Raw genomic sequence first — 15,847 nt, forward strand, 5'->3', positions numbered from 1 at the left:
GGGGGAATGAGTGGATGGTTTTTTTTGGGAGAGGGGGCGGGGCCGGGGAGAGTGAAGATGAATTTTTTAAAAATATTTTATAAAAGAATATTTTTTAAAAAGGATGGGGGATGGGGGGTACGTAGAGGAGGTAGTAGAGTGGGGTAAGAAAAATAAGTTAAATTTTATTTTTTAAGAAAATTATTTTTTTTTATGGATAGTAATACTTTAATCTTTAATTTTTAATTAATATTATAGTTTATTATTTAATTTTTGTTAAGATGAAATATTTTATCCATGTGAAATGTCATGTGTCAAGGTTTTTTCAAATAAAAGAGAGAGTGCATTACACACCAGTGAGGTGTTCTCAAACTAAAAAGTGATAGTTTAGGTATGAAACTCACACTCTCAACAGTTTAGTATGAAACTCAAAAAAATGGAATAGTTTAGGTGTGTTTTTGACACTTATCTCTATATAATTAGTTTTAAAATAATTTTTTTTTTTTACTTATCGAACACCAGAAAATAAGTAAGAAACCCATTTTTTTTAATTAAAACATTGGAGAATATTTTCAAAGTCTTCCGTGTTTCTAGGACTACTTTAAGCTAGTAAAAAGAGCACGTTCCATTGCTTATTTTGATAAATTTTTCTTACTTAATTTGCAAGAGAAAAAAACAGCACCATATACTTTAGAATCTTAAAGTAGAATAAATTAGTACTATTAATGTCACAGGAATTTTTAACTTTTGTTTGCTTTAGTTTGACATTAACAATTTAAAGCATAAAGAAGATAACATAAAGACAATACCCAGCTAGGAAACGATTCCTTTTTTTTTTTCAATTTATGGAAATGCTCTCCATCGCATTACTTTTATTGCTACAACACACCAGCAAACTGCAAAATTACAATTGAAATAAATATAAAAGTACATGATACATATTACACCAAACAATTCACTCAACAGTACACATAAATTATGGTAAATACAAAACACAAAATCATTAATTTCAATTATTCACAAATGCACAATGCTTCCTGATTTCACCAGCACTCCCTGTCTTAACTTCAACTCTTCCCATTTTCTCCATCGATTTACCAAATTCATCGAAAAATTCTTTGAGTGGTCCATCGACAAGCTGCTCGATAAATGATTTTGTTGAGGTACGTGTTGTCAATGCTGCATCGGATTGGAATAGACCTCTCCTTTTGAGCAAAAGTTTGAAGTAGCTAAGATCGAATGTCTTGAAACTACCTGGATCCATCTCGACTATAGTAGTATTATCGTTGATTGATCTGCATTTTCTTGACTTGAGATTATCCGCGTATTCACTGTCTAGAGATGGATCTTGTGTACCTAGAACCCCAGTAAAATTGTATAGACGCTCTGAAAATGATGAGCAACGAGACACTCCAATAGTATGGGCACCTACAAGAAAATAGTATTATATTTAGTAACTTTAACATAGTATAAACTATCAGTATGTAGAACTTAAACTCGTACCTGATAGAAGGACCAGATCATTCAGATCAAGACCTTTCTTCGCGAAAGATTGTTGTAGTCTAGTGAAGTTACTAGTTGGAGCTGGGATATCAGCATTGGCTTCTGAGACATTTGATATCGTTCCATCTCTTCTACCAGTTGGTACATTCCAAAAAGGACCTCCCTATCACCCGAAACACAAAGATAATTAGATACATAAAAGTAGAACACCTCTAAACTTGACGTATTTTATTCAGATCTACTAAACCCCTAGACATGGTCATTCAAAAAAATTCACTTACTGTAGCCACAACTGCATCTCTAGCAACCAACGCAATAATATCAGCACAAGAAACAACTCCGGGGCATTCAGCTTCAACTAATCTCTTCACAGCATCAATGAATGAGAAACCTCTTAATGTCAGATTAGGATTAGCTAGTTTTTCCGTCTGATTTCCGTTAGTCGAAGTGAAATTAAGAAGTACAGATCCATCACAACCCTGCAAAGATCAAATCAAATACAAAGAATCAGAACATAAAAAAACTCTCTATGCAAAACAGGGCAAAAATCACACTCCCGGATCTCATTTTACCTTGTCTTAGTTTGATTGGACAAGAAATTCAAGAAAATAAAAATGATTTCTGAATTTTGTAGTCTTAAACATGTCAGGTAGGATACTGAACTACTAAAAATGAAAGTGAATCACGTAAATGGAGAAAGTAATAATACATTACCCTGACAAAGCAATCATGGAAATGCATTCTGAGTATGGCTGCTGCAGTATTTGGAGCCTTAGGAACTTGTTGCTCAACAAAATCTTTAATAATTTTCTCAGCTTTTGGACAGCTTTTAGCATAGAAATTAAGCTCCAATTGAGCATTTGCATAACCTATGATTACACATAATACCAAAACACTCATCAGATAGCTAAATGAAGCCATTTGTTATTTGTTTTGTCTCAAAGAAACTTTTGTTTTTCTTTGATGTGTTTTTGTACTACACACATATCAACTCTATTAGCATAATAGTGAATTTATAGGGGACCTAGTGAGCTTGCTAATCAAGCTAGTAACTAACCATATCATTATTTTATTTAAATATGAACTCTTTATAACAATATAAAATGGTTTTGTTTTAGACTCTTTCTAATTGGACTCATTCTGTATGATTTATGTTCCTTATTCATGTTGACTCAATTATTTTTGATACAAAAAATTCTTATTTGCTCCTTTTTTTAAAAATCTTTTTAATTTATTCAATTTGGTATACCTGCTCCTGTAATAGATATTGATGTTTATGACTGTACATGCATGCGAGGTACACAAGTTACTGTTTTTTTTTTATATAAAAAAATAGAGGTACAAGTTATTTTATTTATATTTTTTTTTAAAAAAAAGTGGAACAAGTTATTTCAATAATTAAAAATCTTAATACCTGCTACCATTACAATTCTAACAGCTCATGTATTAGGTTTTTGGCATATTCTTTTGTTAATCCAAAATTGAAACTGTTGGAGCTGGTTTGCTGCTTGTTGTTTTATTTCAAATGTGTTGTATAATGGTTTTTGCATAAACATTATAATGTAATGTAGGGACACACTTTGTCAGTAGTTCACAATTCAAAGAATCTGTTTGGATGAGTTTATAACTTATAGTTGCCTGTCAATGATTAAAACTTCGCTACTTTAATTTTATTTATAGATAAAAAATATTATTTATAATCTACTTTGTTAATATATTTTTAGTTGGTTTATAGTTTTCAATATTTATATATTTTATTTTAAATTTGAGCTTGTAAAATTTTGTAAATATTATATATATAATTAATTTAATTTATAGATAAAAAATGTTATTTATATATTTTTAGTTAGTTTATAGTTTTCAATGTTTATATATTTTATTTCAAATTTGGGCTTGTAAAATTTGTAAATGTTTTATTTTGTATTAAGATCCGAAGTTACAAGTATATTGTTATAGTTTTTCANCTGTATGATTTATGTTCCTTATTCATGTTGACTCAATTATTTTTGATACAAAAAATTCTTATTTGCTCCTTTTTTTAAAAATCTTTTTAATTTATTCAATTTGGTATACCTGCTCCTGTAATAGATATTGATGTTTATGACTGTACATGCATGCGAGGTACACAAGTTACTGTTTTTTTTTTATATAAAAAAATAGAGGTACAAGTTATTTTATTTATATTTTTTTTTAAAAAAAAGTGGAACAAGTTATTTCAATAATTAAAAATCTTAATACCTGCTACCATTACAATTCTAACAGCTCATGTATTAGGTTTTTGGCATATTCTTTTGTTAATCCAAAATTTAAACTGTTGGAGCTGGTTTGCTACTTATTGTTTTATTTCAAATGTGTTGTATAATGGATTTTGCATAAGCATTATAATGTAATGTAGGGACACACGTTGTCAGTAGTTCACAATTCAAAGAGTCTGTTTGGATGAGTTTATAACTTATAGTTGTCTGCAAATGGTTAAAACTTAGCTACTTTAACTTTATTTATAGATAAAAAATATTATTTATAATCTACTTTGTTAATATATTTTTAGTTAGTTTATAGTTTTTAATGTTTATATATTTTATTACAAATTTGAGCTTGTAAAATTTTATAAATATTATATATATAATTTAATTTTATTTATAGATAAAAAATGTTATTTATAATTTACTTTGTTAATATATTTTTAGTTAGTTTATAGTTTTCAATGTTTATATATTTTATTTCAAATTTGGGCTTGTAAAATTTGTAAGTATTTTATTTTATATTAAGATCCGAAGTTACAAGTATATTGTTATAGTTTTTCAAATTCGAAGTTAACAATTTACTTTGTAAATATTTCGTTTTGTAGTCAGTTTGACTGTATCCTTTAATCTTATTAATTTAACATAATGAACGTTGATATTTCAAAAAAAAAATTGTACTCATGTGAATTTTACCCTTTTTACGAAAATTTCTATTCATTTAACATTTCTTAAGTTTAGCTTATCACACAGGTAAGTGAAAATATATTTGATCACATTTTCAAATATCGTATAGTTGTAAAAAACTGAAAAAACAAAAAAAAAACAAAAGAACCGACTAAAACCGAGATCGAAAAAACCGACTTTGGGTGGTTTGATTTGGTTTTTAGATTTAATAAACATACATAATTGGTTTAGATTTTTTTTAATGAAAAACCAAACCAAACCGACTTATGTACACCCCTAATACTTATTACCTTCTATTTATTAAAAAAAAAAAAGTACTTATTATCTTCACTTCATCCTTAATACTACATAAAAATAAAATATAGAATTCAAATAAATTATAATAATATTGTATCCACAAAATATGAGAGAAATTAATAATTTACATTGTGTTACAATAATTGTTTCTTTCATAAAATCATATTCTAAGAGCTAGTGGTGATGGCTTGTCGGTAGGATAATTGAAATTTGAAATCAGGCTGACTCTACATGCTTAAAAAAATAAAAAAGGCTGTGTCTTAGCCCTTCAAACTTGGGGTCTTATTTTTTTATTTTAGTAATAATAGGTAATAGGTATTTTTTTTTAATTATTATATTTTTGAATATTATGTATAGAAAATGTAAAATTTTCAAGGAAAGAATCGTTCGATCTAACACATCTAGAATATTATATCTCAAAAAAGATTAAATGAATAATTATAATGAATTTTATAAATATCATATCAAAATTTAACACTTCAATATAATTTTGGCTTTAGGCTGTTAATGTACTTGAGTCACCCTTGTATATAAAAATATCTAGACGAATAGATTATATATAAAAATATCTAGACGAATAGCATATTATGGAAGATGAGAATAAGGAATGTAGGGGTGATGAGGATGGTGGCTACCAAGATGAAGGTTATGGAAGACACAATTAGCGTGGTATTTGTTTAATTAGTTGTTTTTCCTATTCCAATTATGAAAGTCATTTCTCTTAATAATTTTTTTTTCGAAACTTCATCCAACAAAGCAAAAAAAAAAAATTAAAATATTTTTCTCCGTATCGAACATACCCAAAGTCTTTATGTGGGGTTGTCTCCGAACAAACTATTTACCATATAGTTTCTTCAATCTTCTATATAAAGTCTGCAAGCTTGTCGATATCCTTCTTTGTATTTTCTTAATTTAATTTTATTCCATTAATTTGAAAAGAAAAAAAAATCAATCAACGTCTTGTCATTTGTGGGGAAAAATTGGAAAAAAAAAAACTTTAAAATTCAATTGCTTCGAATATCAGAAATGACAACTATTATAGAACATACTTTTTGAAATAAGTGGTATAACTTAATGATAAGTTGTATATTTCTTTTTCATTTCTCATTAATATTAATAGCTACTAGGATTATTCTTTTGATAAAAGCTTAATTAGATCAGTAATCTCTATTTGGCTTTATCTTTATTGGGGGGAGAATATAAGAATGTGCATGGATATTAAAAGACGTACGTCAGCGATTTTTAATTAATTTTTTTGTGATTAATTATAACAATTAATAAAGTCATAATACAAGTATATATTTCACTTTTTCTTTATCCATGTTGTCTCAAACTTTTTGCCAACTGTTGTGGTGTTTTATTTCCAGGCTGTCTAATTAGCTTCTTTATTAGGGAACAAACACCACTAATATCTTTAATTTTATTCTTTTTTAGTCATGTCCCTTTAAATTAGTTGTTACTATATCAAGTCACTACTAAATAATGAGGAAATCGACGGACAGGATTGATCCAAAAAAATTGAAGGGATTGATGATGTATAAGTCTATTGATATATAGCCAATTTTTCTTTAAAATCCTGCTTTGTTTATCGGTTTTGGCACTCGTTTTTTTTTTACCAAGGATACTTCAAAGATCCTTTTGATAAATCTTCTTATTTTAATTAGGATAGAAATTTGTCTAGAGGGAGAAGCTATATTTGCAACTCTTGGAAAACAATTTTTGCTTCTAATAATTATAAGAAGAAACTACTTGTTTTCCTTTTAAAAAAATATATATACTATTTAAGGTTATTTGGGGTGTTATATATTATGAGGCAAATACAAAAAAGGGGATTTGACCTTACCTCCTAATACAATACAAGAATAAAAACTTATCCTTCACAAAAAAAGGAAAGGGGAGGCTAACATAGACGGTCCAACCCTAGCAAAAGACCTACTTGTTCAATTTTTAAAAAATAATTTATGTTACCATTACATAAATATATTATACACATCACTACAATAAAAAATGTTTTTAGCAGCACTAAATATGCACATTAATAAAGAGTGTTACTCCCTCCGTTTCATTTTATATGTCACATTTTTACTTTGCACTTGCATTAAGAAATGATGTAACTTTACCCTTCTACCTTTATTTAATGTTTTCTTAAGTCAACTTTATTAATAAATGACAAGATTAATTAACTATTCTATCAAGGGTATAATAGCCAAAATATGGTAATTTATGCATAAATTTTATAAAATGACAAGACTGTGGTCCAACTATTTATATAAATGGATGAAATATAAAATGAGACTGAGGGAGTAAATTTTAGTACTCCCTCCATTCCANTTTTATTAATAAATGACAAGATTAATTAACTATTCTATCAAGGGTATAATAGACAAAATATGATAATTTATGCATAAATTTTATAAAATGACAAGTATTGTGGTCCAACTATTTATATAAATGGATGACATATAAAATGAGACGGAGGGTGTAAATTTTAGTACTCCCTCCATTCCATATTAAGTTAATTTTTGAGGCATTTTATATTTTTCAAATTAACTTAATTGTTCAGTTTTCAAGACTACTTTTAGTGTGTTCTTCAAATTTTACCCTTCATTAGTTAGTATTGGAATTAGTGATTAATAAATATTTAGTTATTTTAATCATAAATTTGACAATAATTAATAAAGGTAAAAATGGAAAATTAAGTTCAATATAAGTCTTAATCTACTTTTCTTAAAGGGTGTGAAACACCTTAAAAATTAACTTAATATGGAATGGAGGGAGTAGTTAACCGTCACAGAATTCAATGTCTCTATAGATTTTAGAATTCAATATCTCTATAGGTTTTAGAGATATTTATAAAGAGTATTAATCGCTTTAAAAAAATATTTAATGACAATTAAGCTATTTTCTTTAATTATTAATTATGCTGTCAATTTTTTTTGGCGTAGTCCTAAAAGATTGACCTCACACTTTTTTGACTTATTCCTTTTTGATATCCAATACTCGATCAAACATGTTTTAATTTAATTACTTAGTAAATCATTTTGCTATCAACATCATGCATATTCATTACATCTCAATAATTGCAAACCAACATATAGATGTTACTCTTCAAAGGTAAGGAAAACTTTTTATATTTTTTATTTTATTTTCCTTTTTCTATTATAATAAAGTACCCCAAATTAACTTTTATTCGTTTTGATTTGACATTATTGTCAAGAGTACTTGATTTATTTGCTTTTAGAAATATTTGTCTACAAATAACCTGGGGCCTATATATATATTTGGAATTCTATGTCACTACAATATATTAACAGGATAAAGGATAGAATTATTGCAAAAAGTAAAAGTGATGCACAAGCATTACTTCATTCGTGTCATTTTATTTAACATCTTTTCTTTTTTAATTATTCAAAAAATATATCATCTTATTATAATTAAAAATACTTTAACTTTAAAATTTCTCTCTTATTTTCTTGAAATGATTTACAACCACACAAATATCTAAAAATTATTTTAAAGCATAAATTTCAAAAATCGTCCCAAATCAAACAATATCACATAAAATTAAATCGAGAAAATAGTTTGTATCCCTTAATTTATTTATTTTTCTTAAATTCTCACATTCAATGCCACCAATATGATCCCCCAATTCATGCACTCTTTAAACTAATTTGTGCTCCATTAACCATTTTAGTTATCATGCTTATATAAAAATATAATATAATTTTTAAGTGACACACCTACATATAGTATATTAAATTAAAGGACTAGTCAATGCAATTGGGTTAATTTTTATAGTGAAATTAGGTAAAACTAAAGAACAAATCTTTTCGATTATGACCGTTCCACCATCAAAATCTTGATGTGTTAACCCTTTTTGGCTGTTACGCCGGGGCCTTTGGTTAATAAATTAAATTATTGTTTCAATTTTGACGTATAATAAGAGAAATATTTATCAACTTTTATTATTTGTACTTGTTCTCCTATATTCTTTTCCCTAGTTAATTGACCCCTCCAAAGCTTCATCTAATCCTTTTCTTCACTCCCAAGTTGGACGACAAATGGATGACTCGTTTACGCAAATGTCCTTTTTTGAGGATTCCATTTAAGTACTTAGATACACGTTAGTTTGCAATATTACGAATTTTATTAAATTTTGGTGCGGTAAGATAGGTCAAGATACATATATCTCGGGATACATGAGATCAAAATTAGGTGTAATTTATTCTAGACGCATTGTATCCAAGTGAATTCGCATGTATCTTGAGATATATAGACATATCTCGCTCGCCTCCCTCCCATTTCACTTGCCATTCTCCTATGTATCTGATATTCCAACTACATGTGAGTCACACTAGATACACACTGGACACATGTATATGTATGTATCTGATGTGATTCACATTTATCTAAGATACATAAACAAATCTCGCTCACCTCTCTCCTATTCTCACTCTCCTCTCTTCTTATTTCAGTGTATCTGGCATCATAAAACATGTATCTAAGTGTTTCTGATATGAAATTATTAATTAATGATATAAAATTTAATTATTTCAAACTATAGGAAAACTTAGTAAATGTGGTAGGAATATTTGTGTAATTAGATAATTTCTCTTTTTATATTTTAGATTATAATGTTTGTTCATATATTTCTCAACTCTACTGATAAAATATTGAGTAAATTTAAGGTTTAGCAAACATAAAAATCATATTTGTATGATATATCTATAGTTTGCATAGTTGTGCTCCATAGCAAATTTTATGTTTGCTATGAAGCATCAGATATGTATAAAAATCACAAACAACTTTGATTTGTATAAAATCACAGGCATCTAATTTGTAAAAATCGCAGCAATTTGTATAAATCAGGCGTCTGTGTCTATGAAAATTGTGTTTGTATAAGTATATATTCTTTATGTTTGTATATCTGCATAAAATTTGAATTTGTATACAAATGAATCGAAATAAAACATTTGTATATCAAATTTCTCTCTCTCTCGCTTTATACAACACAAATTATACATAATGTACAATTTGTGTTGTATAAAGCGAGAAAGAGAGAAAGGCAAAAGAGAGCTGATAGAGAAAGATCTGTATTTGTATAATTATAAGTGTATTAGGACGAAAATATATGTATTTGTATTTGTATATATAGTTTTCTCTCGCTTTATACAAACACAAACGCAATTTAATTTATACATTTGTGTTTGTATAAAGTGAGAGTGGCGAGCGAGATTTCTAGGTGAGAGGTGAATTGCAAGTGTTTGCTACGGATTAGAATTAAATAAAACTGTGATTATAACATTTAATATGAATTAATAATTTGCTAATTTATACATCTTTTTCCTAAAATATTTATGCTATGGTATAACATTAATAATAACTCACAATTTNTAGTTAAATATCTTATTAATTTACTTTAGTCTAAGTTATAGTTATAATTTCGAGTTAATTAGTTTGTAATTAAATTAATTATTTTGTAATCAAATTAATTATTTTATGTCATTAAGATTAAGAAGCTCGTTAATTAATTTATGAAAATTTGTCTTGTAGCAAATTTTAGTCAATTGCTTATCATATTCTTAACCATTTAAAAGACCAAAAAGTGGGCCTATTCCCACGACCCAATTCCTCCTTAAACCATTACCAAAATCCAAGCCCAACTCTTCCAATTTCCAGCCCACTAATTCCATTACAAAAACAAACTCAAGCCCAATTTCAATCCCACTTTTCAGCAATACATACACAGCAAACCCAACATACAATACCAAACCGACCCCACCTCCTTACGTTTTCTTCTTCCTTGCGTGTGAAACCCAGCAACTCTGGGCTGCAAATTCAGCGAAAAATCCCAGAAATCCAGCGAATAAATCGCGCATGCAGCAACCATCACTTCCGGTCCCCTTTTTTCCCTTTCAGAAATTTCCCATCCCTTCACTGTTGCCTTGGTAAGGAGGAAGAGAATTCAAATTTTGAATTGCATCCTTATCCCTCTTTTCAATTCATTTTTCCCCCTTTCTCAATTCGAATCTCCCCTATATATACCCCTGTTCTATTCACTGTAAGAGGCAGGGAAGAGGAGACCAAAAAAAAAAAGGAACACATTTTTTTTTCCTATTAGATCACCTAATTTCACCTCGAAAAATATAGATATTTTGGATATTGAGAACGACTCAAATAGCTTCATCGGAATTGAGGCTTTTGGTTTCGGGAATTCAGAGGATTCTCCAACAAAACTTTGTTGTGGTAGTGAAGGTTACTTCATAGTCAAGCTAGTCGTCCTAGTTTCGCTGCCCTCGAAAAGGTAAAATTCTCTTCTAGCCTTAATTTACTTCCGAGATAATATGTTGTTTTTGGTCGAATTTAGCCTTAGTTTTCTGTTCCCGGTAGTATCGCTTTACCTTATTTTATTTTTTTGTTGCTCTCTTGTTCGCTGCTTGGCTGCATTTAAGATTTTCATCATATCCTCATGTTGAACATATCTCTTAAGGTGTGTTGATGCTATGAAATTTACAATAAGGACCATTGGTTCACTGTATTCAAGTGTTTTATTGTTATGATGATTATATTATGGTCTTATTTGCTTGATTTATTTCTATTTTCCTTAGTTTTCCTATCTGGTTGATATATCATGTTTCTGCTTTTTATTTTTTTTTATAATCTGAAATGTTGTAGCGTAAATACTATTGTTGCCCGTCCTTTATCGTTGATGTCTGCTCCGTGATTAAATTTAACAAAGTAGCAGCTCTATTGCTTAAAAATGAGTCTTGTCTTATTATTTAGTATGTTCATGATTGATATCTTTTCATTAGACTTGATTGTTAATTCATGTATTTTTTCATATAAAGCTTCCTTTGGTTTTACCCCTATATCTTTGGTAGGGTGTGTGATTCTCGAATCTAATATGTGAGAGTTCAGTTGCCTCGCATTACTTGAATGAAGCTTTAAATTTGTATGTCCATGAGTTGATTAGTTACTAACGTATAAAGATAGACCTCATTAGAGTTACCTTTTAGTGTTGGCTTATAGTATTATTCGGTGTATCAATGCACTTGTAAAATGTCCATAGTTGCTAATAATATGTTTGTTGATACTAGTTTGCATAATGTAGTCACTGCCATATAGATCTTGTTCACTGATCTAGTTGTATTTTTGCTTCGTCTCACACTTTCTTTTGAGTTATTTCTACTCTATACATAGTCTTTCGTTATCATTAAATATGCATTATCTACATACAAGTCCTCCTTATCTGGATACAGTATGGTATGTTTAAATTTGGTTGCTTTAAAAATGGTGTTTTATGTTTTCCTTAATTAGTTTGATTGAATAAGATTCTTATGTGACTTTATTTTTATTTTTCTTTTACATGTGACACCAATTCGAGTTCATTTTGGACTCCTTCTTGCATATCGTTGAGCCGGACCATTTTTGAGTCAGCTACATCTTGTTCGAGTTGCTGGAAAGTCAAATTACAGGTCCCGAAAAGTCAAAAATGGGCTGTATACATGTTGTATACAGCGGTATACGCTGATATACAAGCCCAAAACGCAAAAACAGAGGGCTGAGGCAAAATACAGGTGTTCGGAAGTGGGAGATACACGAAAAAAGTTAATATATACGCTCATATACACTGATATACATTCGGTGTATACACAAAACGGAAACTGAATTAAAGCTTAAATTTGCAGCGAAATTGGCCCAAGAAGGGCCCCAATTTCATTATCTCTTGTACTCTTCTAATTGTTTGATTATGTTTTGACTAATCTTATTTAACTCTAACTTTAATTAACTTAATTAGATTTCCCAAAAGATGAGTTATTTTCTTTGTGTTGGTTTAATTTCAATACATTTCATGTTTTGTGTTTATTTATTTTAGTGATCAAGTATATTGGTCAAAATTTTATATCTTCAATTAAATTAAACCTTTTGTACTTAAAAAGACACGTTTTTTAAGGTTTTTCACTTAATCACATTTATTCATTTTAAAATTGTTTTTAAGTTAAAGTATTTTTCTCAAATAAACTTTAAAAATGTTAGTTAAAACCTTTTCGATTAATAAAAAAAATATATATATACACTTACCTAGTCATATTCTCAAAAAGATTAGACAATCAATTTAAAATGATTTTCATGCTTTAGTTTATTAAATTGGGTTAAATTATTACTTTAAAATGAATTAAATAAATTCTAATTAATCTAGTTTTATTAATATTCTAATCACTTGCCATTTAATTCAAATGTTTCATATTTGGATCCCTTTCTCTAAAAAATAGAAAATGTGTCATTTACTTAATTATTTTTTCAAAGTTAATCAAATATTGTAAGTTATTATTTTTATGTTAAATCATTATTTTCCTAAAAAATGTCAAATAGATTTTAGTCAAGTCGCAGGTCAACCGCATGTTAGCGGATACTTCGAATGCTTACACCCTTCTCGAAGTGTAAATTGAATCCCGAACCCTCTTTGGTATTTTCAAGCGATTTTTTCTGTTTAAATTTTTGAAAATTATAAGTTTTCTTAATTTCTTTAAAAAATTAAGTTCAGACTCTTTTCTAAGTATTTTTCTTAAATTGTTTTATACTTAGAACATTTCAAAGAGTGATTATTCTAAGGTTAGTTAAATTACGGCACAACACACAACTTTCAATCGTAATTTTTTTACCAACATTTACATCTACCACTTGAACCAATATAAAATCTCTATTCCCCATTGATGCTAACGAATAGCCACTAAAATACATCAATATACTCTAATATTTGTACACAATTTTACATAACACATTTCACCTAATTTCACAAAGACATTCAACAATCACTTTTCATCCTACAAGACTATTGAATCTTTATTACTTTATGGGTTGTAAATTACCCCCAAAAATAAAAGGAAATTACAGATCTACAATAACAATATAATTTCGTTTCTAATCCTGGGAGAAAGAAAAAAGAAAGAGAAACAAGAAATTGGAGAGGGCTGAGACGGGAAGAAAGAAGAGAAATGGGGGTTTGAGTAGAAAGGAAAAAAGAAGAAATGGGGAAGGGTGGGGTGGGAAAAGAAGAAAGAAGTGAAAAAAATAATTTTCTTATTATTGATCATTTTATTCTATTTAAAAAAAATATATTTTTAGTCTAAATTTTAATGTTCACACTCTTTTTACGCGTGACATCATGTATTTGTGTCAACTCAACAATGAGGTTGTCACATAAGCTTGGTCAATGGCCAGAAGAGTTGAAAACATAGAGTTTCATTGAGTTTAAGAGTTCAATTGACAATGAGTGAAGTAGAAAGGTCCAGAATACAAGCTCAAATAAGTAGTAGGGTCCATCAGACCATTTTACCTTAATCTATTTTATTGATTTCAAGTATTTAAATTTGTATCACTTAATCAACAATTTTAAATTCGAGCCTTAAGAATAACAACGGTGGAGGAAGGGGAGGGGGGGGGGGGGTAGAAAACACTTTCCTCATATTATTAAGAGAGAGAAATATTGAAAACACCACCAAAAATATTATTAATATGACATTAATCTACCTAAGCTGCTATAAATATAAAAAATATTCACACACCATCAGAAAAAAAAAACTTAGAAACTAATAAAATCTAGATAGGATGGGGTTTCATGACTACATGTAGGGCAGCCAATATTCCTATCTAACCAACTTTTCATGCAGTTGAAGTGAAATATATGTTTGCACATCTTTATAATTGCTGATCCTCCATATATACCTTCTTCACATATTTCACAATTTATACTAGAAAGAGTTCTTGCCATGATATTACTATCATATTTCTCATATATTTGCTTGTACATATGAGACATATCAAACCTAACACCAAGTTCCAACACGCGACGATCGCCAATGACCACGGAACGATTACGATATTTATGTGCCAATTCGATTAACTCATCAACAATCATTTTGCATTCGAAGGATGGAAATTTGCAAGTTCTTAGTTGATCGTGTAAGGCTTGACGAGTCTTTTCTGGATTTTTGAAATCTTCAAATTTCATTGTGAAACATGTTGAGATTTGTGGACGTTCGCGTTTGATTTGTTTACTGGAAGCATCATGCCAAAGATGTTCGGTTTTGCAAATTAATTGAATTTCGACTAATTCAAAAGTAGAAGGACGATTGAAAATTCTAAATTTTCTTTTGGGATACGCAAAGGAGTAATGCAATTTTGACTCTTTGTAATCGAAAATCTCCATAGTGCTAATAGCTCAATTAAAATTAATCTTACAAAAGAATGAAACACTTAATGGTGGATCGAGATAATTTATAGATATTCCGATCTTAAACCTAGTTTAAGAAGGATTTAAATGTTTTAATCTAATTAAAGTCTATTTCAAGTTGGTTTAGCATCCTACTCTTAGTCCTAGTTGATTTGTCACTTGGTATTCTATTTTAAGAAACTTAAAATATTTAAGGTTAAATTGGGAAAATAGTATATGTCCTAATATTAATAAATTTACTTTATTTTTTAAGTTACCAATTTTATTTATTTTAACACATGTAACATAACCTAATAATATATAAATTTATTATGTATTTTCACCGCACAAAAACTAAACTCAAATTTTAATCCAAATAGTGATAAGCCATCTCCCAATGGGAAAAGGAATCCAATTTATCCTCTCTATTTTTTTTATTTCTCTCTTTCGTTTTTTTTAACGTGATACCCTTTAATTTCCCTATCAAATTCAATTTACTAATATCACTAGGTTTAGGATTTGCTTTTTATTATTAACTAACATAATTGTTGATAACAAATCTAAGAAAGGTCTTGAGGAGTTTTTAGATTGTTGTAGACTTGTAGTTGTAACTTGTAACGTTAAACATTAACAATGTTTCTTCTCATAGTGGGATGATTTTGTTAGGACAATAATCACGGCGGTTGAACGAGATGGTAGTAAATTAGCTATGGAGTTGTTAAAGATGTTGAAATTTCATTCAAATTTAGTATGTTCGTTATTCCACCAAGTAGCATTTTATTATCAAAGAAAAGTTTACATCTTTAATAGAAAGAAACTACTATTACTAGACCGAACACAACTAATAACCTTCCACCATCTTTTAAACTTACAAGAAGTTGTGGCGGTCAAATTACCAAATTGGGGTTGGGGGGGGGGGGGGGGGGGG

General features: G+C 28.7%; 1 protein-coding gene across 1 annotated transcript; it reads right to left on the bottom strand.

The window, feature by feature from the left end:
• Positions 1 to 721: 721 nt before the first annotated feature.
• On the bottom strand, positions 722 to 2,479 carry LOC125876600 (peroxidase 3-like). Its single transcript, XM_049557820.1, has 4 exons — positions 2,197 to 2,479; positions 1,764 to 1,961; positions 1,483 to 1,645; positions 722 to 1,407 (listed from the first exon to the last, which is right to left on the bottom strand). Exons 1-4 carry the CDS (start codon positions 2,401 to 2,403, stop codon positions 989 to 991), a joined length of 987 nt encoding a protein of 328 aa, XP_049413777.1. The 5' UTR covers positions 2,404 to 2,479; the 3' UTR covers positions 722 to 988.
• Positions 2,480 to 15,847: the final 13,368 nt, after the last annotated feature.

This window comes from Solanum stenotomum, chromosome 9 (genome assembly GCF_019186545.1).
Source record: "Solanum stenotomum isolate F172 chromosome 9, ASM1918654v1, whole genome shotgun sequence".
In the NCBI taxonomy this organism is placed as follows: Eukaryota; Viridiplantae; Streptophyta; class Magnoliopsida; order Solanales; family Solanaceae; genus Solanum; species Solanum stenotomum.

Coding starts and splice junctions, on each gene's coding strand:
- LOC125876600 (XM_049557820.1), bottom strand. CDS start 2,403: ATGGCTTCATTTAGCTATCTGATGAGTGTTTTGGTATTATGTGTAATC. Junction 1,646..1,763: donor GAGATGCAGTTGTGGCTACA/GTAAGTGAATTT, acceptor TTCGGGTGATAG/GGAGGTCCTTTTTGGAATGT. Junction 1,408..1,482: donor TGATCTGGTCCTTCTATCAG/GTACGAGTTTAA, acceptor ATTTTCTTGTAG/GTGCCCATACTATTGGAGTG.